The sequence below is a fragment of the Delphinapterus leucas genome, chromosome 12, assembly GCF_059928025.1.
Source record: "Delphinapterus leucas isolate spDelLeu-1000000601 "Yukka" chromosome 12, BTC_Dleu_Yukka2, whole genome shotgun sequence".
Classification (NCBI taxonomy): domain Eukaryota; kingdom Metazoa; phylum Chordata; class Mammalia; order Artiodactyla; family Monodontidae; genus Delphinapterus; species Delphinapterus leucas.
In genome coordinates, this window is record NC_143140.1 from 49,005,237 (window position 1) to 49,033,205 (window position 27,969).

Below are 27,969 nucleotides of genomic sequence, written 5' to 3' on the forward strand. Positions count from 1 at the left end.
GATGGAACGGGGGAGCTGGAAGCAAGGGGAGATGCTGGAGTGTCTTGCAGCGCTTTGGACAAACCAGGGCACGGGACAGGGACCAGCATGTCCTTATCCACGATCCCCAAATCCAACAAGCTCTGCAAAGCAAAAGTTCTGGAAACTCACTTGGCAGCAAAATTGATCCGAACTCACCTCATTCGGCCGTAAAGCCTGACCTGGTGTGAGGCTATTGACTGTTTCTCTTCATTCATACATATCGCTATAGAAGTAAGAATGTGTTTGAACACAGAGTGCAGCCCCAGACTCTCCTAGGGTGTTATATAAATTATGGTCTAAGCACTGTATGGACTTTCTAAAAAAAAAAACAAAAACAAACGAGTCAGACTCTGAGGTACATCCAGTCCCAAGGGTTTTGGCTGGGACGCCCCGGCATCAGGAGTGGCAGTAGCCACCACATTCCAGCCACCCCGAAAGGGTCAGGAAGAGAGCATAAGCACGTATCGGGCCTTCTCCAAAGCATCTGCTTTGTATTTCAGTACAGACCTTGGTTTCATAATACCAGTATCTCAGAAGCCACAGGTGGAAGGTCTAAAACCTCGGAAGGTGTGACAGGCCCTTCTGGAGGTGGTACCACCCACCCCCAAATGCCTTCTAATGCTTTATTCTGGCACTGAGACCACCCAAAACCACACCACGGAGTATAACTAATCGTTCTCCTATTGCTCCGCGGCCCTATGTCAGTAAATGTTGCATGTCCTTGAAAAACAAACTACTCAAATGCAAGGATTGCATGTATGTTTTAGAAACTCTTGATTCAGTCTCCACCAATGGAAAGTTTAATTGGCCACTTGGGTCAAGCCTGATTTTCTAGTGCTCTGCCTGAGCCTGGGACACAGCGGATGCGGCAGCTTGACCCTCAGCATGTAGCGTCTCCCGAGGCAGCCTGCTTCGCAGGCAGCTGTGACCAGGGACGGAGCTGGACCTTGGCCCATGTGGGACAGGGCACCAGCAGCCTCGCCGCCAGCTCCTGTGCACACTCTCCACCTCCGTTCTGCCTGCACCCTCTACTCACTTCTCCTCTTTCCCCTCTCATGCCTCTACCCAGGCTCCCCAGGCATGGGGAGCACACAAAACCGATTCCATGCACCAGGCCAAAGAGAAACATACCAACGTCAGCTTTGCTGGAAAAGTGGGATGTAAGACAACGCACTTGGCTGACAATGACAATGTGAATGGGGCTGGCTCTTTTCCAACCAACCATAAGCCAGAAGTGGACCTGGCACCTTCACGATGGGCCTTGGCAGCAGTAACCGTGCAACCAAGAGATGCCCACTCAGCAAGGCTTGGGTCAGTTTTTATTTCACAAACAACACCCTGAATAAGTTGGGTTGTGTTCCTATTTTTTAAAAAATAGTACTTTTGGCTCTAAGACTTTGAAAAATCATATTTAAGAATTTCTTTTTAGCAAAAATGGATCTTCCTCTTTATACTACTATTTCATGTTTCCTTTTTAGATGGCTTCATATTTTTGTTACAAAGAAAATTGTTATCTCCCCTCTTTTTAGCCACTTTTCCCAAGACATTGGTTTTATCCAACACCTGGGAGGTGAGGGCCAGGGACTGGGAAGGGATCACACACAAGACTGAGTGCCAGGGTGGTCAGCAGAGTCCCGAGGGACACGGGAACACTGGAAGAGATGAATCTTCGTATCTTGCTTCCAATTGAGGAAGCAGACGGGGGGTGGGCAGGGACGGGGGCGGCGGTGGAGGAGGGTGCCTGGGAATGTTCTGCCCTTTTCTTCCTTCTTCAGTGGGGAGAAGGCCAGGGGAGAAACAGAAAAGATAGAAACTTTAAAATATGGTGTATGTTTTAGGGAAACTTTGTCACCAACAGTTCTCAGTGGAAGCTGCAGTAGAGACTGTTTTTCAATAGGAGGGTGGTCTCTACCAGCCGGTGGTGTCTCACCGTGGGAAGTGTCATGGCCACAAAGCCCCCCAGGGTGTGTTGCCTGGTCCCCAACCTCCGCGTCAGAGAAGGGGCGCAGGGCTTGGCAGCCAGCGAGCAGACGCGCTCTCTGTTTTCACTCCAGCCTGCCCTCCTTTGCTCCCACCTCAGCAGTTCCTTACCTTCCTGCTCTCCCTGGCGTCAGTCAGGAAAATGGGCCATTTCCACTGGTCACTCTCACAGGGCACAACCCAGTGGGCCTCAGTTCACGGAAAATCCGTGTAGCCTGCCGTGCTGGGGTTTGCTTTTCAAATTGTTCTTCTCTGCATCTTCCATGAGGGCCTCCTGCCACCCTGCACTTCAGGCTCTCAAACGTGGCCACTAGTAGCATCCTTTCCAGTGGTCTGCCCCAAATCCTGCAGCTGAGATTCTCTGGCTGAGTGGACTGCATTCGCTTCCTGCCATTATGACCATATTATCCTTCCAAATCACGCTGCTGGCTTCCTCGAGGTTCCCGAATTAAGGTCCAGTTTCCAACTCTCACTTTGCAACCCTTACTACGTATGGTTACCGACAATGTCTGCTTTCACGTCTGTGCTTTCCTTCCCTCTCTCCTTTTTTTCCCCTCCCTCCTTTTCTTTTACACTTTCCTATTCCTCTTCCTTGAGCTAGATGTTAACTCGGTGGAGTCTCCTCGCTTTTCTTTTGGGTTCTTTAGGGAAGAAAACAATTCATTTTCATTGTCAGAGCCACTTCACTACTTCGACTCTGTGTCTCTCAGCAGGTGACTCGACTTCCCCTGGCCTCAGTTTCTCCACTTGTCAAGAGAATACCTCCACATTCACTGTGCTTTTAGCTCTTTGAAAAAAACAATGTCTTCTATGAACGGAAGGTGTTGGGCTTTATAGCTCTCCGTTTGCGCAGCTTCCAATATGGATCTCCAAGGGGCCATCTCTATACAATAGGGGATCTTCACTGTTACCCGTTCAGGTTTGCACCTGGGCTGGACTAGGGGTTGCGAGAACCTGGATTTTTGTGCCGTGTTTATAATTAAGCACTTTGACAATGGGAATGATGCTCAGGTTCCCAGATATCCAGCTTAATTGAGCAAACCGAGCTTTCCGTTGAAACGAAATTAGACCCTATTGTGCATAAGGGTTTCCGTCAGAGGCTCCCCCTGGCTCCTCTACGTAAACCCTGGAAAAAGCCCTTCTGTTTGCTTGTCTGCTGAGCATTTCTGGGCGTGCCGGGAGGGCAGAAGGAAGGAGGGCGCAGGTAATGGTGCTTGCTCAGCCCGAGAGCGTGCTATCAGATCACCGTGTGCTCCAGTTATCTTACCGGGCTACAACTGGGACGCTTCAAGTTAGGTTTTGGTTATGAGGTCAAAGTACAGATTTTGGGCAGATAGATGTTGCTCCACGAGTATAGTTGAAAATAAAGGAGTGACCTTGAGAAGGCACAAGGATGACTAGTTTTGTTTATCTTTCCACATCTTAACCAGATAAGCTCAGGACAGCTGTTTTTATTAAGCCCACTCTATTAATAAATACAGAAATGACGGCTACTCAGGTGCCATAACACACAAAGGTTGTTTAAAGTTGATAATACAGTATCACGAACAGCTCCTTTGTCCCAGAAACATGAAACAGGGACGGTGAGGGTAAGGGTGCCTACCGGGAAGGCCGCGGAAACGCACAGATAGGGAAGAACTGCCCTCTCCTCCCGCCCTCTCTCCTTCACCTGCCACAGTGGCCAAGAGAAACTTTGTGGGGGGAGGTGACAACACGACTCCTGGGCATTCCAGGAAGGATTCCCTCTGGAGGGAACAACAGGAGCTGAAAGAAAAAGCCTGCAGACTGTGGATGGGGGCAGGGAGGACAAAGCACCCCTGGCTGAGATTCGAAGGTTCATCCCACCTCCCATTCTCCTGGCGGCAGAGCCCTAACTTCTTCCCACCCCAAGAGAAACCTGCTCCTGTCATCACGCTGGGCCCAGTGGGGATAAGAGTGCAGGCGACAGTGATGGGCTGCTGAACACAGAGGAATTTAAGTCTACAGTTCAGGCTCTGTCTGAGGCATCTGAGTGGGGCAGAGGGAGGACAAAGGTGGAGACTTCTAATTCTTTAAGGAAAATGCTATACATTCACTAGTTATCTTCCTCTTCAAGTCATAATCAAGTGACTAGACGCATTCACGGAAGTCAGGCAGCTGTCAGTTGTTAAAAGAGTTGAAAGTGCTTCAAATGGATGAATAAATGTGATACACTTAAGAGAATGTTCCTGCTTTGTCAGATCCTGCCAAATTCCCAAAGCAGGTGTTCAGCTGAGAGCCGGGGCACTGAATGGCCGGGACATTCTGCCTAGAACGGTGCTGGGACATGGTGTCTGAACTGATCACGGGGTCAATTTCTCAGAACAACTTTGAGGACAGAGGTTACTTTGTGGCTGGGAAAAAACATGCTATATTTATTTGTGGAGATGATGAAATAGAGCTGAAAGGCTTTGCAGGCTATGGGCAAAGTCTTGTTTTAAAAGCCTCATAGGCATAATCTTTTCTCCCCCTGCCTATAGCCATCCATGCATGCATCCATGCATGCATCCATGCATTCACTTAGACTTCCTGAGAGTGTACTATGGGGCAGACACTGTGCTGGGCATGGGGAACACATAAAAGGAGCCCCCTTCTCAGAGTTCAGAGCTACTGGGAAATAGAGACACAAAGACAAGGGTTTCAGCAGAGATGTACCCAGTGGCATGGAAGCAAGCAGAAGGTGCAATCCAGGAAGAGACATGGAGCAGGCTACACAAAGGAGGGGGTGGGCGTTTGGGCCAGGCTCTGAAGGATTCGGAGGCAGGGAGTGGAGCTGAGAAGAGAGACTTGCGTGTCTGAGAGAGATCTCTTGGTGCGAAGTGTTGGCAAGCGGCAAGCAAGAAATCACGTCTGGTCACGTTGCCCGCTCAAAACCCATCAGTCGCTCATCTCACTAACAGTAAAAGCAAAAGTCCTCACCGTGACCCAGGAAGACCCTACTGATCTGCCTGGGGCCTCCTGGCCCTCTGGCTCCCTCTGCCCTAGGCACATGGGCCTTGTGGCGGTTCTTCAGGGCCTCTGTGCTCCGGTTGCCTCTGAAGGGAGGCTCCTCCCCCAGGTATCGACCCTGAGCCTCGCTTCCTCAGATGTCATCTTCCTGGGGAGGTCCTCCCTTGCTACCCTCTATCCCCGACCCCGTTTTATTCTTCTCCTTACCCATTACCACCAGCCAGTGCTGAATACATTTTGCTTATTTGTGTTATTGTCTCTCTCCTCTAAGGCATGAAAAGTTCAGGAGGACAGTTTTTGTCTTTTGGTTCACAGCTACACTCCTGGGGCCTAAACAGCACCTGGCATATAGTAGGTATTCAATAAATATTTGTGGAATGACTGAAGGGAAGAGGTATGAAGGACAATGCAAACAAAGGCTTCTGGAGTTTATCTGGAAGACAAGGGGGAGCCATGGACTTGTTAACTAGTAGAGTAGGATAAGCGGGTCTGTGTTTTCCAGGATAATTCTGGTGGTGACAGTGATAGAATGGTGGGGGATGGGAAGGGGGAGAGACCGGAAGCAGGAAATTCTATGAAAGGGGGTCACTGCACCAGAGGATGACAGCCCACCATGGGGCAGTGGGGAAGTCACTTTCCCTTCCCCCTTGACCCCCATCCTCACCACCAGCCGAAGTAACTTTCCTGTGTGTGAAGGTGACAGAAAGCCACTCTCAGGTACGAAAGAGTTCAGAAAAATGTATCTCCACCTACTGCTCTTGAAACAAGAATTACTTGAAAATACACTCTAGCCACCTGAGAAATAACTGCATTGAGAAGTCAGGATGGAAATCACGGTGGAAGGGGACTAGGGGTCTGTCCTGGGTGCTGTCCACAGGCACGAGGACTCAGGGCAGCGGAGAAGCAGGCCCTCGGCACATACTGCCCACGCGGGTCGCACCAACAGACGGCGAGGACACGGACAGGAAGGGCCTTCCTTCCATGGCGACAATGGGTGAAGCTGAATGACTGTTCCTTAGCGGTTGTTCTTCTTCATTAAGGTAATCATCCTATAATTGGAATCCCTCTCTGTAAAAGGGATCCCTCAAGAAGAGTGTACTGTGAGATTCAGAAGTCCAATTAAATGTGATTACAGCTGTGTTAAAGAACAAAAACAAGCAGCATCCACGGCGAGGGGCAGGTCAGGGAACAACTTTCCGTGGCTCCCATCACGCCCACCACTGCAGACCGGCCAGGCCTCCCTGTGGCAGCACCAGGCCCCTCACGGTGGGCTCTGGCCAGGCTTTCCAGCTGCTGGTCCGGGTACCCCTGCCTCACGGCCTTCTCCGCAGACTAAGCCTGCGGCTCCTTGAGCGGGCGCCCTTCCGCATGCCCGTCCTTGTCTGGGACCCTCTTCCTCAACTTGAGGGGGAAAGCCCACGTGCCTTCTTCTCCGTGAAGCTTCCCAGTCGTGGCCCCTTCTCTCTGCCGCCCTCGCAGAATTAGGGTGGCTATCAAAGCCCCCGGCATGTCAGCAGTTGCTCAGAGTGTGTAACTACGTGCAGTAAAGTGGACTTGGTTCCCCTGTCAAACTCCTTTGCCATCCTCACGGGGTTCTGAGTGAAAGGCCCTTCTCAGGACCTGCTGTATGCAGATACCTGAATCGGGGCCCCTCCCCCATTATCAGAATTAAGATTGGGGGCCCACGGCGGGTGAGTTCAAGTACTCCATCCCTCGAAGATGATTTCCTCTAATGACAGAGAAGTAAGAAAAAAGGCTGATTTCTTCCTGGATTTGATGCACACTTTATCCATCTGACTTGCAAGCTCTATGAGTGCAGGGACTGGATTCATTCCTTTGCTCACTGTTCTAGCTCCAGCCACTAAAACAGCGTCTTGCTTGAGGACCGTTCTCATCAATGCTTGCTGAGAGTATGAATGCCTTGTTTATATTTATTTCCCAGGTCGAGCAAAACGCCAGGCGCGGTCACACCTACTGACGCTACGCCGAATGAATGAAAATCCCAGCCTAAGTTGTAAAGTGAGGCCGCTTTCTTTATGCCAAAACCAAACGTGACAAAAGACTCTCCCTCAGAAACACACACCTGCCTTCCTTCTCTGAGGCTGCCGCCCCCCTCTCCCCTTTGTCTTGGTTTCTGCGTGTGACCCTGAGAAACAAAAAACAGCTTTGTCTTCCTGGAAGGAAAGGCTTCACAGAAACGCAAAACGTTAACCTTCCCCCACAGCTGCATTTAACACATCGGGTGGCTGGAAACTTGGGGGACTCAGGAAGAGATTCATTCAAAATTCAGACAATAAAAAAAGAGGTGCCTTCACATCTTCAAAATCCTGAGACCTGCACATTCTCTCCCTTGAGGAGCAATTCAAAATTGCCCGTGCTGTGCTCCAGGCCCCTCTGGGGCGGCCCTTTCTGCCGTGCTAGTTGGCTATTCCCAGAGCAGCTGCCCACTTGGTGCGTGCCGGGGGCAGCAGTCGCCACAGCATCAATAAAACTGCCTTCCGCCTGCATCTCTAACCGCCCAGTGCTGGTGCTTCAGAGACAGGGAATTTGTCAATTTTGCCTCTGTGCCAACCTGGCTCTCCTAGGAGTCCTGAGGCTACGACCAACCCAGAAAGAGATCTTCTTTACTTCTCTGCATTCTCCCAAGATGACCAGAAACAATCATAAAAAGGGAACAAAGGGATTACAAATTAATCGGCCCTCGCCGGCTCCTCTGACTGCAAAGATACGATTACAAACTGAGGATTTGCAAGAGCCCTCAATTCCTCATTAATCTCCACTATCGTTTCTGTCGCTGCTTTTTTATTTTTAAAAGCTCCTTTCTTAGGCAGGGAATGATGGGGAGCTAGGTTCTTTCTGCACTCAACAGTAACTGAAAAATATGTCCTTAACATTTCAGAAAGCAGATCGTCCCTGCGCTATAACCACTAAAGCGTGGAGGTAAAATGGCACGATTATCCTTTATGTCACCATCTGTCTAAATTAATGAATTCAAGCGAGAGTAACCTAAAACCCGTGGTTTCTTTGGAGAGCATGACTCTGATAATCCAGAAAAATTCCAGGGCTTAAGAATCTCCAATGTCTTTACACTATACTTGCTTTTGTAGAGCATATTTTAACTGTTCAGAAACGTGCGGTGAGGGAGTTCCCTGGTGGCCTAGTGGTTAGGATTCTGGGCTTTCAGTACAGTGGGCCGGGTTCAATTCCTGGTCTGGGAATTGAGATCCTGCAAGGCGCACGGCATGGCCAACCCCCCCCACCCCCCGCCAAAAAAAACCCAACCAAACAAAAAACCCCACAAAAAACAAAACCAAGAAACACGCAGTGAGTGGCTTCTAAATTGCGTTTCCCGTGTGCCTCTGTTGTCTCTGGCCATCTGGAGCGGGGCCTGCAGAGAGGGCAGGTCCTGACATCTTCCTGCCAGGTTCACTCCCTGGGTCAGTGTTACAGAGTAATCAGAAAGCAGTGAGGGCTTTTCTCCTCTTTCCCAGAAGTGTCTGCAAACTCCATTTGGGCAGAGGTTCTGCCAGTGACACTTCTGCCCTGGGAGCCAGGGACCCACACTCTTACTGAGAGAGGAGAGAACCCATGAACTGGGGCGGGCTGAAGCATTCACCAGCTACTAATTGCATTAATCCTGGCACACGATTCACGGTGGCTGCTTGTCTACCTACACAGGGGCTCCCACTTCTGCTTTTCTCTGGCTAAATACCTGTCCATGTGCTTCAAACTCATGCTTGGCAGAAAGCTGAGGATGGGGTTTAGAAGGCAAACAGGGTGAAGGTTCCCCAAATGGTGCTGGGAGAGTCCCCAAATGGTGCTGGGAGAGCATCCACCCAGGCCCATTTCTGCTGTGCCCTGCCCTTACCTGGGTACGGAACTCTTCCTTTGGTGACCAGCTCTGTAAGTAAGATTCCAAAAGACCACACGTCAGACTTGATTGTGAACCTCCCGTACAGGGCTGCTTCGGGGGCTGTCCACTTAATGGGGAACTTTGCACCTGCAGGAAGAACACCCGGTTACTTGTCAGGCAGAGAGCATGGCGCTGGGTGTGGGGCTGGGAAGGAAGAGCAAGTGGAAGTGCTTTCCTGGGATCAGGTTCAGAGAGGAGGATGGGAAGGAGGGGAGACAGGACACAGACTAGGACTGAGGAGCTGTGGGGTCTGCTTCTGGCTCTGCGACCTTAAGCAAGTCCCATCAAAGGGCTGGGCTTGAAGGCCGCTTAAAGTTCTGGCCTTTAGAACTTGAATCTACAAACCTATTGAAAGACATAGGTTTGGTATGGAGGTAGGGCTAACTTGTGATTTAGGAAACTATATATTTTTTCTTTTGCTTTCAAATAAAGTTATATTTTAATAAATACACATAGAATTAAATCACACTGCTACTCTCAAGAATCCTTTAGTATGTAAGACCATAGTCTGCTCTTACTGAGGTACATAAAAACCAGATCAAGCCACCACGCTTCTCCCAGGGTGGAGACAATTCACTGCCGCCCAGGTGTTATGCTGAGATGGGCTGTATTTCCCCAACGCCTCCTACATCTACAGCAGAGAAATGACTTTGCCTCTGTCTACTTCCCCTATACACTCTCTTTCTTCCTTCCACCCTTTCCCCTGATAGTGGCCACCTTTAATTCTGGGATAGGTTTTTCTTCTGCACTGTATGATCCCTTGCTTACCTCCCTACCTTTCTCCCACCAGTCAGACTGGGTACTATCTAATGTTTGTTTTTAAACAGTGGTTTTATCTCAATGACTGTCTTATGAGTCTGATTTCTCAAGACCAAGAAGCAAATTTTGTGCCAAAGTGAGTAGAATCTTTTCTTTCAAATGTCTCCGATTAAAGGAATCCTTTCTCTAATCAAAAAGGAAGGGTGGGGTCCACCCTGCTTCTTCTGAAGCGAGATGTATATACGGGGAATTAAAATTGATTCAGCAGCCTGCACTCTCACACATTAGGCTCAACAATGATAAAGCAGTTTCAGATATTTCATTGAACAAACTAAACAGGCAATTTTTATTAGTGATGTAAACAAAATTATATGTTTAAAGCATGTTTTACTTAGGAACTCCTAAAAAAATATCATACGGAGGCTGACAAAATGAGAAATTTTCACAGTATCTTCTATGAAAAGCCATTATGTGTAAAACTGGCAAATGATTAAAACCTTTGAATTAGCAGTGTTTTAATAACCAGAGGTTAGGATAAATTACAGCAATTAGATTTTTGTTTTAAATACAGTACATGATAACATCTTCAGCAAATCTACCCTGGCATTTTCTGGCAATATAATTTTCCTCTCCATCTCTTCTATGCCCGTGAAATGAAATTAAAAAAAAAATCCTACTATTTTATTCCATTGCATCTCACATTAACACTGGAACAGAGAAGTTATTCTATAGTTTTTCTTCCTTTTATGCATCGAGTTACTTTTAATTAGCTATGTTTCTCAAGCATAATTACTTATATCTTTGCTTAAGTGTTGCAAGGTCTGGTATTCTCTGAACAGTCATTTTGTTTTTAAAGTTTCTTTCAAAGCATTCTTCTCACACTTCCTATCCTCCAGCATTCTGTTCATGCAGCTTTGGACTCTGAGCCTCTGGGATTAATGTGACAGATTTTCTTCAGTGTCGAGAGCCAACTTTGCCCTGGACCAAACCTCAGCTGGAATTCTCTTATTTCAGAGAATTAAAGGTATATTAAATTCATTCCTATTTAAACCATCTCTTGAGCCAAATGGCTTGGAAATCTATGTCTGTCTCCGAAGCAAATAGAACATTTTTCTCCACTGTGCAGACACAAATCCTGCAAATAAAATGACAAGCAAAAAACGCCTTTCTTCCCTTCTTGGAATCACTCCACGTTGCTCAAGATGTGAGTGTTGCTGAAAGTAAACTGTTTAAAATTGGGATAAAGTCATTTTGGATTTTCTGAGAGAAGATTTCATAATTTCAGATTAAAAAAAAAGCAATTATCAATATATCAGTCAGTTGTGCTAGTCTGCTTTATTATTTTCTCATTGTATCGTCTACAACAAGAGCTATAATATATAAACCTTCAAAATATAAGTTGAAACAAAGGTTGTAATGGATCTCTGATAGGAAATCATTTGTAGATATGTGCTTTGACTTGCGAGCAGGAGTTTACTTACATAAATTTATTTTGCATTAGTTTTCTTTCTAAGATAAGCAATGTATTTATACCTAATACATTTTGGAGGGGACAAAATGAAGAATGTCTTTGTCTGATTTCTCCTACTTTGTTTTGGGCCCAAAATAGCAGCCACTGTTGACAAAAGAAGGTTCTCTAAAGATAACTCACAGTTTCAAGGAAGACAAAATGTTAAATTAAAGCACTGATAAGCTGTTAGTGATTAAGTGAGGTTTCAACTGAGAAGAACTAATCAATGCTCACTCTTCTACTCATCTCATTACCTCAATTTCCCCTCATTTTCGTTTCTCCCCTCCTGAGGGTACAGATGCAGCTCCACATCAGGGAGAGTTCACCTGGGGCTTGCGCAGGGGTCTCTGCAAATGGCCATGTGGTTGCACACTGCAAATCCCGGTCTCTGAGAACAGCATCCCTAAGGTTGCCAAGGATACCACCCTGCTGGGGGCTGGATGGGCTCTCTCCTTGGGTAAAGTTAGGAAACCTCAGAAGCCTGGAAGGAAGGACCTCCTAGGTGTAAACATTGCCTTTTCCTTCAAAATAAAGTTCTCCTCCCTCAGATTTTTTCATAGATATCACAGTAGGCATAAAGCCAGGATCAAAGTTGTCTGCTAATTGGCATGGATTTGTAGAAAAAAGGGGACAATGTCAGGACACCTACACCACAATGAACTTGGTGTTGTCATGTAACTAGCTCTTCCTGAAATTCTCTCGTTTGGGAACGGGATTAGATGCCAAAACAATTTCCTCTCCTCTGTACTTCACTGGAGGAAGTAACAGCAGCCGATGCAGGTACAATGATCTGTGCCACTGATGCCACAGGCTATGAAGGACCTGGAAACTCTTAGTGTGCTCGTCCAATGTTTAGGTGAACTAAAAAATACGGACATTATCATCACTCTAGTTTTTATTTCTTACTGAATTAAACAGTTTAGGATTCTGTTAAGCCAACAGACAAAGGCCACACATAATCTATATGTATTTATGTATGGACTTGAAAGCATCTTTTCCACCGATGTTTTCCAGGCAGTGTCTACAGATTTTACCAACTTCCCAAGGTTAACTCATTGCTGAAAGCCTGACTTGGTGCTGTCATTGGGGCCCAGGTCCTGGGACCACGCTACAGGTAGAATATCTTTGTACTTTGGTCATTTACCTCCCAGAATAGCAAGAGGACCAGCTAGCCTCAGGCTAAATCATTTTCTGTGATTTAAATAGCAGTGTTTTAAATAATCATTTCTTACAGATACCTCACGCCTGCTTCTCTAAAGTCTCCGGAGATGTGAAACAAGTGGGCATCAGCGTTGTGACCAACAGGGAGATTCTACTCTTGTGGCTTCAACGACTATCCTGACTCCAGTGATGCCTGCATTTGTATCATCTGATAGGACCTCCCCTCCTGAGTTCCTGACCCGTAAAACCAATTCCCTCCTCAGAGCCTCCACTGGGACCTCATAGGGCCTCTCAAACACAATATCCACAATGTATCCTCCCCACGATTCTGCTGCTTTTTCAGTGTTTGCTGCCTTGGAAGCTGCCTAAGTGAGGACACCAGAATGCTGAGAATCTTCCTTCTGGATGCCGTGTCTACTGGTTCTCCACTGTGCACTCAGGTAAGCAGCACGGAGCCTACCTAGACGAGCTCGACAGATCTTCATGGAGTCATCTTCGGCCTCTGCTGCTTTAGCGTCGTCCACATTGAGTCTACTTCACACCCTTGAAGGTGTCTGTCCCTCTCCATCCTCACTACCTGCACTCCAGTCCTCACTTGCTCCCTGCCACCTGCCTCCTTCCTGCACTGCCTTCCACTTGGGCCCACATGCACACTCTGGTCCCTCCTTCCCACTCCCCAGCCTCCTCCTGTTATCCGGAGCCTCACCTCCTCTGTTGCCTCACTGGCCCCATGACCTCCTCTGACCGTCCTTCCTGCTGCAGGGCCTCCAGGCAGGCTGTTGGCTTTGCCGCAAGTCCCACCCTACTCCTGCCCCATGGTTGACTCCTGCTCTCCTTTGTTCCCGGCCTAAGTGCTTCTGGCACGGGAACCCTGGCCCGGGCACTAAGACTGGGGCAGTTTCCCTAGCTCTGCACTGCCAGAGTGTCTGGTTCTTTGCGGCTGTTACCATTTAAGTGCAGTAAGCGTGTGAGCTGTCAGAAGTGCGTTTTTCTCCATAGATACTGTCCTCGGGGGCCGGTGCGTGTCTTTCTGGATGGCCACCATGTCTCCAGTATTGAGCCCAGTGCCTCATGCACAAAAGGCACTAGGTAAGGGGGTGCTGAATGAATGAGTGACTGGACACTGGTAGGCCACCGGGCCTTCCCTTCCAGGCTGAACAACCTCGGTTCCTTATGGGGCTTATTATCAGTTCCCTGCTCTCTGGCGAGTCCTCGCCTTGTCCTCAGTGACCAGTGTCGCTGTCTATAACCATCTGGATGCGCTTTTACGTGTTTGACAACTGTCAACTACAGTAGAAAAGCATCTGTCACACACTAATGAAACTTAAAAACACCTGGAAAAACCCTGATTTTAGTGCCAGATGAAGGGTGTTCAGAACCCCTTTGGGTCTGAGTGAGCCTGTCTGAGGTGGTGGGAATCCTGGACTTGGCTCTCTGAGGGGCCTGGGGCTGAAGCTGGGGGGTAAGAGCCGCAGAAAGACAAGGTGGCCAGAGGCCTTGGAGCATTCACAGCCAAACAAAGTGGAAAATCCTTTTTTTTTTTTTAACAGACTGGGATGGAAGCAGGTGACTGGATAGCAATCATTCCACCTCACTGGTCTTCTTTAGAGTAAGGTTAACAACCATCCATGTTTTAAGTAAGAGAAAGGAGAGAGCTGTGGATTTATTCAGTTATCAAAGTTTGTCCACAAGACAACAAAAGATCCCACCCCTGCTGGACTGGTTTTGTTCTCTCTCTTCCTACCGTAAGTATTTCTGGAGTTTCCTATGTGCCTGGTGTGGTCCTTAGTGCTGGGGCTACCATAGTGAATGCAACCTCCTGCTCTCAGGGGGCCTGCAGGCTAGCTTGGGAAGGAGATAAAATAAACGAATGGCCATTATATATGTCAGACAGCGACAAGTGCTATAAAGAAGAATAAAATGGGCTACAAGCACAGATTTTGTGGGTTCTTCAAGTCACACTAAGGACTCCGGATCCCACCTGGGTGTGCTGGGGAGCCACTGCGGCCTGTGAGCATCCTCTACCTCACCCTCTCCTTGTCTTTAAAACATGGAAATAACGCGTTATTACCTAGAGAATGATCTGTGATGAGCCAGAACGTGAAAAGCATTTTGACTTTTCAAAACTCTTGAAAAGCATCATGACATTTCAGGGCCTGTGGGTGTCTATTAGCAATTAGGTAGATCAGCGGTCCCCAACATTTTTGGCACCAGGGACCAGTTTCGTGGAAGACAATTTTTCCACGGACTGGGGTGGGGGAGGGGGGATGGTTCAGGCAGCAACGCCAGCGATGGGGGAGCGGCAGATGAAGCTTCGCTCGCTTGCCCGCTGCTCACCTCCTGCTGTGCGGTCCGGGTTCCTAACAGGACGCAGACTGATACCGGTCTGGGGGTTGGGGGCCCCTGGGGTAGATGATGTGCCTATTGTCACTTCTGCCATCATGTTTATTTAACTTGTGGCTCTAGTCACATCTGTGCTGTTTAGCAGACTTTTCACATTTGGGTAGTGCAAATCATCTCAGAAACAAAGGAGTGAAACTTACTTAGCATACTCCAACACTCTGTAAAGCTCAAACATTTCTACGAGAAATGAATGATCTTTTCTGAGTTTATTCTTCCCTGACGCTTTTCCTTTCTTTCTAGGCATTTCTCTTGTCTCTGCTGTAGGCTTTTCCTCAGTCTCCCTCTCACTAATTCCAAGTGTGTTAGAGGCCTAAGTGCTGTAGACCCTTCTCTCTGCTGATTCCCTGGGGGAACATGCCCGCTCTCATGACTAACCCTGCCCGGCATCTCTGTGTGAACTGGGCGGGAAACACTGGACAGACTCTGTCTTTCATCTGAAGTCTTGGTTCTCAATTTGCAAACGTCTAAGGGACAAAGCCTCTAGGATGTCCTGCCTTTATCTCAAAGGTGGCAACTACAAATCTAAATTTATTTTTCATTAAATCATTTTACTATGAATAAGACAGTTTGTTATAAAAGAAATTCTTGTAGGTGGAAAATTTGACTACATGACTGACAAAGTTGATTCTCACTTTAATATTCTAGGATGCAAATGGAGTTCCTTTCTACTATCCCTGTTCTGGGGGTCAGATTCCTACTCTACCAGGCTTCAAGGTGAAAAACCTGAAAGCTGGTTGGGACTTCTCCCTCTCCTAAAACCCAATATCCAATCCATCAACAAGGCCTCTTGTTTCCCTCTCTGACGAGTCTCTCAAACTTTCCCTTTCCTGTTTAAGTTCTCTGCCAAAACCTGATTTGGGACCTCATCCCTCTGGTCCTCCAGCCATGGTGCCCTGCCTTCAGCTCATTGTCTTTCCAATTAATCCTTTTAAACCTCAGCTTCCTAATGTCCACACCTGCCTCCCTGGCAACCATACAGTGCGCTCCCTACTGCCTTAAGCCAGAATCCCCCACCCAGTTTTCTAGGACCCACATATCTATTCAACTTTGGTTCTTGCTGCCCCAAACACACAGTTACTCTAGCCTAGTTTGCTTTCCCGTAACCTGTACCCTGCACTCCGCATAACTGTGAACTTGCCTCTTCTACATTAACATACCCTAAATGTCATCTCTCCCTCCGCCTGCTTAGCTAAAGCCTGCTCAGCTCAAGTCCCACCTGCCTCATCAAGTCACCTGTGACTACTCCAGCCTTCATCGTTCTCACCAGTGCTCTTGGGAATCAGTGCTATAAACAACAGTTTAATGCTTGACAATAGTAGCTCCCACAATAGCTAAACATATATTGAGTGCTTGCTAAGTGTCAGGCGTCACGCTAAGTGCTTTACACATACGAGGCAGATACTAATAACGGTCCTGTTCTACAGATGAGAAAACTGAACAGAGGTAAAACGATATGCCAGAGGATGCATGTAAATGGTGGAACTGGAATTTGAGCCAAGGGAGTCTGGCTCCAGACCCCAAACACTCAACCACTACTGCCACGCCCGTGTTTCCAACACGTCTCTCTACTAGTCATTTCGTCTTTCCTTAAATAGAATGTAAATCCTTTGAGGTTGGAGACCATGTTTTATGCTGATCTTCTCCACAGTACCTTGCCTAAGGCTGGTTAAACAGCAACTGCTCAATAAATGTTTTAATTGGCTAAAGGGTCAACCCAGCAATTTATTCAACACTGATGGCCACAGAGATTCTCTTCCTTTACACAGATTTAATCAAACGGAACAAAGAAGAGAGTGACACAATGCAGCTGTGGAACAAATAATTATTTTCACCCTTACAGTTACAGGAAGAAAATCCTTCTGACCACACTCCAGGACAGTCTAACTGAAGGCTTGGTTTCTAAGTGAAAACAGGGTGACCAGCTAAATTCATTAGGTCAGCACGGCTCATCCCAACCCCCAGGTCCCAATCAAGTTAATGAAGGTCCTTTATCCCCAGGGGCCAGGCAATCTGCTTTCTTCTGCCTTAAACAGAAACAGTTCTCACTTGATTCAGTTACTTGCAGTACTTTATGCATCTTGGTGCATTAAGGCGATGGCAGCAGCATTTCAAATGCTTGAATGAAGGCTGCAGAGCCTTTCACTCTCAGGTCCGCCTCCTGGACTAAGCGTGTGGAAGTCAGCCAGGAAACGGGGAGCGAATATTCTTTGTGACAATGCAAAGACGTCAAATTGTGGGCTGGGCTGGCGTGGCCATTTGTGGAAGGCCAGGGCAGTCATCTAGGAGAGGGGCTCCAGCGGCAGGCAGACCTGGGTACACACACTGGCTTTGTTGGGTGACCATTTAAAAGCCCCCTCAGTCTCAGTCTCCTTGTCTGTAAACTGGGGATGACGATAACCTCATGAGGTTGTGATGAGAATTATAAATAATTTAAAGGGCTCGGCACAGTACCTGGAGCCTCATTATACCTAAATAAATGCCACCTATTATTTTATTTGGATCTTAATGCAAAGGCACTGAGTTGCACCAGGCCAGCCAAAGCTCTCCAAACTTCAAGGGAGGGAAGGAGGATGAGGAAAACCCAATACACTCAGCAGCCAATCACTGAGAACTTACTCAGCATCCAGTGAGTCCCCAGCACAGTGGGAGTCACCTCCTGCCCTAGGACATTCCAGGCAGCTGTGGGACAGAGCTCACAGGCAAACCCAACAGAAAGCTTAAATTGTGGTGCTGGCTTTAGGAACAAGAGGACTCACGAGAGAGGGGAAAGAGGAAGTACCCAGGGACTGGGGGCTTGGGTAGAGGCGGCCACATGAGAACGCTGCAATGTGACCCTCAGTTCTTCCTGGGGCTCCAGGAAAGGGCCAGGAGAGGCCTGGGGTGGGGGTGGGGGCGCGGGTGGTGGGTAGCTCACATCACTGGCTCTTCCTGGATTCCTGGACTGTCAAGCCTTTCTCTCTCTCTCTCTCTCTCTCTTTTTTTTTTTCCATGGTGACCAGGCCAATTCCACAGCCTTGAAAATATCCCCTATGGCTAAAACCTGGGCCAAGGTGAAGAAGGCAAAGCCAGCAGAGCATAAAAGCTGCCAAGTCCTCCCTACAGAGAATGCAAGTGGTGCCCTCATAGCATCTGCAAGGAGGAAAGGCATTAATATCAACAACAGACACTGTTTTTCTGAACCAAAGATCCATCCAGAACGCTCTTTAGTTATGAAGCCTCAAAGTCTGCAAATTATTACGTCCAGGGTTAAATAATGTGAAGTACTTCAACTTTAAAGTTATCCTGGAGAATAAAAGAAACCATGAACTATGCCAATAACAGGAAGCTGATTATATTGGTGGGGGGTGGGGGGAAAGGAGGGGTGACAAGGCAGGACTAGGGCAGGATATCCTGTGAAGGAGGTAAAGCTGATCTGACCTGGAACTTTGTGGTTATTCAAACAAAACAATGATTTCAAACCCAATAAAACTTGGCAAAGCAAAACTCAGAATTTTCACACTAGGCCAAAGGAATGACTTTGGAATTTCCCAAACATGTCTGGAGTAATACAACTGTGTGTTTTCCAGTTATTCCTGGTGACACATTCTGTTGCAATTTCTACTTTAGGTTCATAAGGTTTTAGCACCACGTTTAAAAAAAAATAAACGAAAAGTAAATGGTACAATGGAGATGATATTCCATCTGAAATGCATAACGGCGAGCGGGCAGTCTGAGAAGGAAGGAGGTGGGGAGTAGGGAGGAGTGCTGTCCCCCCTGGGGATGTGGGTGGAGGAGGACCACGTTCGGCTAAGGAAGACAAGAACCCAGGACCAGAGGCAGGGCCTGAACACGCTGCAAACACGAGGGTTGACTAGCCAGGCATGGATCCCAAGTCTAGTGTGGCTGAATTCGCGGAAGGAATATTCAGGCTGAGAGGGATAAGCCAAGTCCCAAGGGGAGCCCCAAATCGAGGACCAGACAAGAAGGAGTAGATGGTCCATCAGCGGGTATTAAAAGCCTAATCAGGACAACTAGAGGACAGAGGGGAGCAAACCCAGCACCCGGGAGAATGGGGGATGAGGCTGGAGGCAAGGCACTGGTCCTGGAGTCTTGCAGTTAAGGAAGGACAGGCAGGCAGGTAAACTGTGGAGGGGCAGAAGTGCCTTACATGGAGGAGAACAGAAAGCAGGCTGTGACATTTCTTCTACAAATCTATGGGGGAGCCAGAAGGTGAGGGGAGGAGCTCGGGCTGCTTGCCTTTCCCCATCACCCTCCTCCCCAATGGTGACCAATGACAACCCAGGATAACTCTCACTTGCAACACAAAAGTAAAGAATGAAATTAACTAGCATCTCCTGAAATCATGGGTGTTTGGTCCCTGTGCTTTCAGGAAGGAGATCTAAGACTCATCAGGAAGACTTTGCCTGGGACTTCCCTGGCGGTCCAGTGGTTAAGACTCTGTGCTTCCACTGCAGGGGGCACGGGTTCGATCCCTGGTTGGGGAACTAAGGTCCCGCATGCTGCGCAGTATGGCCAAAAAGAAAAAAGTAAAAAAAAAAGACTTTGTCTGAAGTGCCAACTGTGTGTGTGTGTGTGTGGGGGGGTACTTGTGGAAGTTGCTATCTTGGGTGGAACTGAGGAAAGGAGGAGCCCTGCTTGCTGTTCTAAAACACCAAAGTGCTGAATAATTCCAATTATCCTTCAGCAAAAGCAGAACAAAAACTCTGATTCATAGCCTGAGTACGATGGACACCACACTTGTGATCTTTTATCCAGAACAAAAGGTAAGAAAGCTGCATGTAGGGCTCTGGAACCATCTGTATGCTGCTGTTCAGGGTGGTGAGAATTCAGAGCTAAGTAAAAAACGGATGTCTGGGGTTTAGCTCAACACAGAAATCACCTCAAGAATCCAGTCACCCCCAGTAGGGGCACTGGGCCTGGGTCAGTCTGACATCATGTCACAAAGTCTGCTAGGCAGCAAGGAAAAGCACTGGGGTTGGAGATACTGCTTGGGAACAGCTGGTGGTCATACTGAGGGTCTGGTTGGGAGTCAGGAAGGAATGGAAGGAAGAGACGATGTACAGAAGACAATAACCACTTTGGGTTGCTTTTCCACACCACTCCCCCGGCCCCCCCGCCCGTGCCTCTCCCGTGGGGAGACCAGCCCCATGCTGCTGTGCACTCTCCTTCAAAACATGGGGCAGTTTTCACTCGCACTGTCTGTCCCTGATTATCAGGATGATGCAAATGCAGGAGTTCCTTCTGCCAGCAAGGCAAGACAAGGAAGCCAAGTGACATTTTTGATGTTTGCTGGCAGTATGTAGCTCCTATTTACACACTTTAAAATCACAGAGGGTGACCATCTGCTTCCTTCTTGATGATTACTAAGAAACATGGGTGCACAGACCAAGGACTTGCTCTGACCGTTCAGAAACAACTGCCCAATTGCTTTGCTCAAGGCAGCACAAAGGAGAGACCCACACGGAATACAAAACGTGACCGCCCAGTTCAGAGAAAGGGGAAAGGTATTCAGACAAGCGGGCTCTCAGTGACCAGGGCTTACAGCAGGCCCATCTGTCCCCCACCCCCCCGGCCCCCAGGAGCAGAGTCAGGGGGCAGCCGGACTGTGCGGATGGAGGGAATGAGTCCATCTCCTCCGTGCAAACAGTTTTAATTTGAAAAGAAAGAGTGGGGGAGGAAGGAGTGAATTTTCTTTTCCTTTTAGTCTTTGGCTTCCACACGTCCTTTCTCCGAGGATAACACGGTCTGCACCACCCACGTGCCTCTCCTTAGCAGTGTGACCCGCTCCCCCCTGCGCTTAACCTGGCCCCTGGGCTCCGCTGTGACCGCGCATGTAAACAAAGCATCCCTCTCGGAAAAGCCGGTGGAAGACCGGGTGCGCGGTGGAATACAAATGAAGGCCCTCTCTGCCCGTGACGGCAGTGCACCAAACTCGGGATCTGGGAGGCTTGATTGGAACCAGGCTCGGCTCAGGCATGCAGCCCTCAGCTCAGCAGGAAGGAGGGCTGGGACCTGGCCGAGGGCAGGACGTTCTGCGGGGGAGCCCCGGGCTCTCAGCAGACACCCCCGTGACCAGCAGCCCTGACCGTGGCACGGGCGGCGGCGTGGTCAGTTCAAACAGAAGAGCTTCCTGCTCAGCGCTTAAAACAATGGCTGCACTGGAAAGGGGTCTGCTTTTCGTCAAAGGATGATTTGCTTCTCTAGCATGGGAAGAATTAGATTAAATTCAATAATTAAAAGGGTTTCTTCCCCTCCTCCCCTGACATTTGCTGTTCAGGTCACAGCACAGTGTGTGGGAACTGCAGTGCTGTTGTTGACAGAGAACAAGAAACGCATGTGCCGACGGGGGCAGAGGGAGGGCATCTCATGGCGAGATCAGCCTTGATCTGCCACCGGATTACAGGGGCCTCAGAAGGGGCTGATTAATAATTCTGCAGGAGCCCTTGAGCTGGAAAGTTGGCGTTCTGAGTCGGATAATCCCCAGTCACTGCAATACAAAGGAAGGACAGGAATTGAATTCACAGTTCTGAATTGTGAAATTCAAAATTTGAAAGGAACAGGGATCCGCTTCTTCCTGACTGTGTTTCTCAACCTAGCTGCCTGCTTGTTTGTGTTAAATGGCTACTGTGCTTTTTGAATCCAAAATCTGATTATATTTAATTAGTACAGGCATCTGGGATTTCTAATACACAAAGAGTTATTAAAGTAACAAATCTTTCTAAAATATGTTCTCCATGAAAGAATGTGTTAATTTATGCAGTAACAATATTTTAACATGAAATAATTAACATGAAAACCGCAACAATTATGAATTCTTTGCAGTCAAATTTATACGTGAATTTTCCTCCAGATAATAATCTATTCAATTTAAACCCTCAATACTGGGAGCATTTGAACAGATATGTTTTTCTTTTATTTAATACACAAACCTTAACCTACAGCAAGTTTTATACAAAGTCCTAAATGCCCCTGTTTTTACATACATTCCAAAGATCCAAAGATTAAATCGCCTTGACGTTAGCTTTCTCAACAATGATCCTGTCGTTAACTTAGACCTTAAAACAAACAAACAAAAAACCCCAAATACAGAGCAACTCTAACTTCCTGCCTTTGTGATGATTCAAATCAGGAGAGGAAAGGGTTAAATGGGCAGGTCCTTCATGTGGGAGACCCTATGGAGGGGGTCAGGAAAGGCCAAGAGGGGTGTGTGTGTGTAGACAGAGACAGAGGAGGGAAAGAAGGAAGGAAGGAAGCAGGGAGAGAGGTAGTGCGCATGCAGTACCGTCACTCCACTGGATCAACAGTAGTGATGTTACTATTGGTACCTCTACGAACTAAAATTACCCAACTATCAGCTCAGCATCTGGTTCGTGCTACGTGTTTTATGCATGTGCTCGGGGAAGTGTACAGCAATCCTCTGATGAAGATAACTATTATTATCCCTGTCTTCAGAGCAGGAGATAAAGGCTTAGAGAGGCTAAGTAACTCGTCCAAAGCCTCACAGCTAATTAGCAGTGATGCTAACGTTCACATCAAGATAGTTTGATTTCATGGGTCATGCTCTTAACCAGTCCAGTCCCTGCCATCTCTGGAGAGGGGGTGGTACGTGTGCGCGTGCATGTGTGTGCGCGCGTGCAGACGCATGCACGACCATCAGTGACGCTGCTGAGAATGCCCATCCGGTGTTTAGAGTTGACAAGGTTAAAAACAACAGTGGCAAGGAGGCAGGGATGGTTCTCAACAGAGAAGGCAAATCTGCTGGAGAAGATGGTGAGCAGACCACCGGCTCCCAGCTGTGAGGTCAGAGGGGCCCTTGGGCATGTAGGTAATACGAAATGGTGACTGCCCAGATAAATAGCATTGGCTGTAAAATAATGAAATAATATACTTTTTCTCTTACAAGATTGATTTTTCTTTACTGATTACTGATAGGTTTTTCCTTAAAAATCTTTTTTAGGTAAGAAAATAAAGACCCCTTTCAAGGAAAATTTACATCAAACACAAAAACTTCAGGTTATAAGAATGGTTTTTATATGTCACAACCCTCCAACAACTTTTATAGAGAGCCCATTTAATTCTCACACTCATTATGTGAGGCTATTATTTTTATTACCTCCATTTTACAGATGCTAAAACATGAGGCTGAAAAAGGTTAAGTGATTTGCCTGGGGACACACCAACCTTGTAAGTGGGAGCTAGTTCAGACTCGGGCTTCCTGACTGCCAACCACAGCTTCCTCAGGAGGCTGCCTTAGCAGCCTACAGGGAAGTACACCGCCAGGAAACAACACAGTGACTGTGTACTCTACCTTTAAAGATACGGCCACAAAACCTGCTGGGTGGCATAGGCCTGTCCTAAGACCAACAATGCCACTGCAGGGAACATACCCAGGAGATAGGAGGACATGACCGCCACCACGGCAGCTAAATTCATAAAGACCCTCAGTTAGAAATACCAGTAGAATGGATACACGATCTATTTGTACGATGGACTACTGCTCAGGAATGAAAAGGAAAGAACTGCTGTTACGTGCAGCAACGTGGATAAACCTCACCGACCTGATGAGAAAGAAGCTAGACACCAAAGGGTAATACTGTATGATTTGTTTATATGAAGTTCAGTTACAGGAAAAAGGAATCTCTGGTGATAGAGGTGAAACAGTGGCTACCACGTGGAGTGGTGACTGGCTGAAGGGGATGAGGAGGTCCTTAGGGGGCTGGCAGTGTCTGTATCTTCATCTGTGGGTGGTTGCAGGGGCATATACGTATGTAAAAGTTCACTGAGTTGTACACTTCAGACTTATTCATTTTATTGTATGTATATTATGGCTCAATAAAAAAAAATAAATGTCCACGAAAGCAAGCCATTCTGATACATAAGCCAGGTCTATCTGAGCTTGTTATGTTTAAATCAACATTAGTCAGCACGGAGCCTCCTGAAAACTCATGAAGAAAGTGTCAAGAATTCTCCCATGGTCTGTGTGAGCTCTGGAGGAACTGATGGCTGGAGGGGTTGTGATCAGACCTCAGGGGAGGGTGCAGGCGGCTTGGGGGTGAGAGGCCACGGTCAGCTGAAGGGTGGTGCCGTGGTGGGGAGGGCTGGGAGGTGAGGCCCCATGGCAGTGGCAGCAGGGGAAGGCACCCCGACTGACCTCTCTGGGCTTGGGCACCAAGCTGGGACATACTGCTCCAACCACCTCAAGCTCTACAAATCCCAAGCCAAATTCACCCTCGTTCTTTGAAAATAAGACCTTCTTCCCAACCCACTCATTCCTGTTGTTGGCAACTTTATCCTCGTGATTACGCACATGTCACCACCAGGGAATTACCTTTGATCCCTCTCTCCCTTTCCAGAATGGTGTTTGAGCCTTTCCATGTGTCTACAGCCCATTTTCGCATCTGTTTATCCCCCAAGAACTTAGTCTTGTCCAGGATATGACAACAAAAGTCCTTTTCGTTTACCAGTCGCTACGTGCTGGGCACTGCGCCAAACAATTTACATGTGCTGTTTCACTTAATCTTTGCAAAAGTTAAAGCACAAAGCAGGTAGAGTATATTTGCACTTTACAGATAAGCAAGCTGAGGTGTGGAAACGTTAAGTAACTTGCCCAAGGCCCCAGAGCTGGTGGATGGTAGGGCTGGGTTTCAAATCTGGTTCTACTCCAGGCTTGCTGCCTGCCCCCGTGCAGTCTTTGGCTTCTTTCTATCAGCAGCTCCTAGCAAAGCCCTTTCACTTTGAAAGGCGCTCAAATAATTAATTTTGTCATTGCTCAGAGATCCTGATTGGACAGAATGTAACAAGAGTTTGTGACTAAAGAAGATCTAGCTGCTGTCACTGGGGGACATGCAGAGGGAACAGAGAATGAACGATACCAAATGACTTCCAGCGACCTCCAGAATGCTGTCGGCCAAGGGCCACCCCCCAGGCTTTGGGTCTGGTCTTGACCTTCTCCCCGACACGGGGCTGCTGCTTACAGCCCAGTGGGGCAGGGAGGAGGCGCAGTTAAACCCAGGTCCCAATTCCAGCTCTGCTGGTGCCCAGGGAAATGCCAGCTCAGCCACTCAGGGGGGCGACAGACATTTCCATGTGCCTCACATGGGAACCTCACAACTGTGCTGAGAAACAATGGTCACCCACAGTCCTAAAATACCTGTGATTGGCACACGCTTCTGAACACTGCCCACACTTCCATAATCAAGATGCGGCCCGGCTGTGGCCTGTGGGGAACATAAAACCTGATGTGCACATATCTTCGGGCACGTGGAGCAGCTGTCTGGGGGAACTGACTAATCCCCTGCAGAAACTTCAGCATGAAGCACGCGTGCCATCTGCAGAGCACACTGGCAGCTACACATCAGGCCCTTCCTGCCTCGTAAAGGGCCCGGGCAGGGCAGACCCTCGGGAGGCATTTTGTAAACAGCTGGGCTGTCTCAGAGCCGGCAAATGAAGGTCTTCCAACTCCCTCACACATGCACTTTAGAAGGTGCCCCTTAAAAACCTTTTCCATAAAATAAAGGGGAAAAGGCGCTTATGACTAACCTTCTCAAATTTTATTTTCTGTTCTTTGAATCACTGTCTTGATGAGAGACAGTCAGCATAGCTTAAGAGGGCAGATGCGATAGGGCCAGCCATACCTGGATTCAAATCCTGCCTCTGCCCTTTTACTAGCTGTGTGACTTTGTACACGTTACTTAACCCCTCTGAGCCTGTTTCTATCTTTCCCGCTCGGGCCTGGCACTGGGTAGGTATCCTATAAACGCCCCTGCTCCTTCTTTTTCCTCCATTGCAGCATTTCTTTTATTCTCCTTGAAAATCGCGGGGCTCCAGTCTTTGTTTTTTTCCCCCCTGGTTCAGTTCTCCAGTTCATTTACTTCTTACTTATCTCCTTCCAGTGTTTGGCATGGATGGGAAGATACTTGTAAAAGGGAAGAGAGAAGAAAAAAGAATTTTAAGAGGGAAGGGTGGAGGATTCTATTTGGAAATTAAGGGTGTGAAGCTGACCCTTTGAAGGGCGTCAGGACAGCATCTGGGAAGGTGATGGTGGGGGTGAGGAAGCCACCAGAAAGGCAGTCAGGACAGCTCTCCAGGGAGGACGGCAGGATGGCCAGGGCTGAGGGTGGCCCTGCGGGCCCTGCCTCACAGCAGCAGCACACTGTGGGGGCACAGCCTCGAGGGGCTCCCGACATGCCTGCCCCCGGACTCCAATCACCCAGGGCCACAGCCTGGGGCATCTCACCCCGTGAACTAAATACCCAGCCCTGTCAGCAGCATCCCTGCCAGAATGCTCGGGCTCTGGCCCTGCAACCTTCTCAGTTATTGATGGTTCAAGGCTGTTAACAAATTCTAGAGAGTCCAGAGCCCAGGACAAGGGGAGAAACAAATCCTGAACTGCTCCCTCCAGCCCCAGAATTCCACTCACACACGGAACGATGCTGACACGACCCACTCCATTCCCACCCCTTCCTAAATCAAAGATTCATGTCTCGCAACCTTCACCTGCTCTCCTCTCCTTCCGGGTCCGTGAGCTGGGATCTCACAGGTTTGCCTCAGGGTAAACTCTCTCATTTAGGCCCAGGTCTCAGACCTGGGGGCACTTCAGACCCTCGTAGCTCATCTTGACTCAAGATCACATCCACATCCCTCTTTGGACTGTGGAGCCAATCAAAGCTGCCTGTGAGCCTTTGATTAGTGATATGGTACACCATCTGGCCATGTGTGTGTGTGTGTGTGTGTGTTGCTTGTTGTGTGGGCAGTTGGCTCCAGGATAAGAACTGCCACGTGCTGGGGAAATTCAAATAGCCGAGCTGTCTGACCGACCTGTAATTTAGCCTTTGGGCAGCATCTGTGCGAGGCAAGGTCTTAGTTTAGCGTTTTTCCTCATCACTTGAGACTGCTGAGAAGGATAAAAGGAGGGAAGAATTGGCATGAAATGAAAGAATTAAAAAAGAAGGAAAGAAAGAAGAAGAATGACAGAGGTGGCCATGATAACCTCTAGTAGAAAGCACTGCCCTGTAATCCACTCCGGTCACTGCTCAGCCTTGCTCGGAATGACTAGGCTTTGGTTAAAAACAGTAACAATGAAGGTGACCTCTTTCCTTCAGACACGAGCATTATCTTTTCCATGAGGAACGTACAATGACTGCAAACTGCACATTTAGGTCCACACATTTATCCTTTGACCACTACGTGAGGTTCCAGGAAGAAAGGAAATAACGCCGGGAATTCCCTCCCCGGTATCTAGCGCTCTAGAAGCATCTGAAAAGCTGTCCCACTGGAGTGGCTGCTGGTTTGAGATGTATTTTATGTAGAGGTTAATTCCTATAAATCTTTGGAGGGGGCAGGATGGAGGGGATGATTAAAGGAGGTGGAGCTTCTCCAGGGACTGAGTTATTATTCTCTTCTGTCGGCCCTCTACATCCCCTTTCTACTCATCTTCTCCCTGCTCTGGACACATCAGGACTCATCAATGGGCTCCTTTGACCGCTGGCTCTAGTGGGGTTTGGCAGAAGATCTGGAGGAGGGCTGAAGAGTGAGCTCGGCCACGCACCCCCCAGATACGCCCCAGCTGCCCGTCTCCATCCGAGGGGGCCTCTCTGCACAGCTGCTCGTTCTTAGTTCTGGTGCTGTTACCAGCTCTGGGATGCCACGTCATGCCCTGTCGGTTTTCCTAAACCCTGCCCGGGCCATTGTAAATAACTCCTTTGCTAAATTCTCCAATGAGCGTGCCTTCTGTTTTTGGCTGAGACTTCGATGGAGTGATGAGCTACTACTCGACTGCTCTCTTGGCCTTCCACAGCCCTCTCCTCCCAAGGCAAAGTGTCCCGAGCCTGGGTGCAGGGAGGAGGGCGGCACGAGCCAGGAAGACATCAGCAGACGCTCACGCACCAAAAAGCAACATCTCGTTCACGCACTGAACCCACAACAGTCTCCCACCTGCAGAGCTGTCAGATTCCCGCCAGATCAAGAAGGAAGAACCTAGCCAAAGAATGACAGTCCAAATATCTTCCAGAGGAAGGAAGGGAAGGAGGGAGGAAGGGCTGAGTGGGATGTGACCAGGAGCCTTCCTCATTCAAGTGCCCACCTTGTCTTGCTGTGTACTCATTGTCTTCGATCAACCTGGCCAATCCGAAGTCGGCGATCTTGCAAATTAGTCCATTCCCCACGAGGATGTTTGCTGACCGTAGGTCTCTGTGGATATAATTCATGCGCTCAATATACGCCATTCCCGCAGCAACCTGTGGAAACCGAGGAACAC

The 27,969-nt window shown here is 48.2% G+C and overlaps 1 protein-coding gene across 6 annotated transcripts in view; it reads right to left on the bottom strand.

Moving 5' to 3' along the window:
* The window catches only part of FYN (FYN proto-oncogene, Src family tyrosine kinase), a 208,334-nt gene that overhangs the window by 3,538 nt on the left and 176,827 nt on the right, over positions 1 to 27,969 (bottom strand). For all 6 annotated transcript variants that reach the window (XM_022554577.3, XM_022554585.3, XM_089921949.1 and 3 more), the window contains 2 exons: positions 27,796 to 27,949; positions 8,837 to 8,968 (listed from right to left, as the gene is read on the bottom strand). In XM_022554577.3, coding sequence (XP_022410285.1) covers positions 8,837 to 8,968; positions 27,796 to 27,949 — 286 coding nt within the window. The remainder of the gene's footprint in view (positions 1 to 8,836; positions 8,969 to 27,795; positions 27,950 to 27,969) is intronic.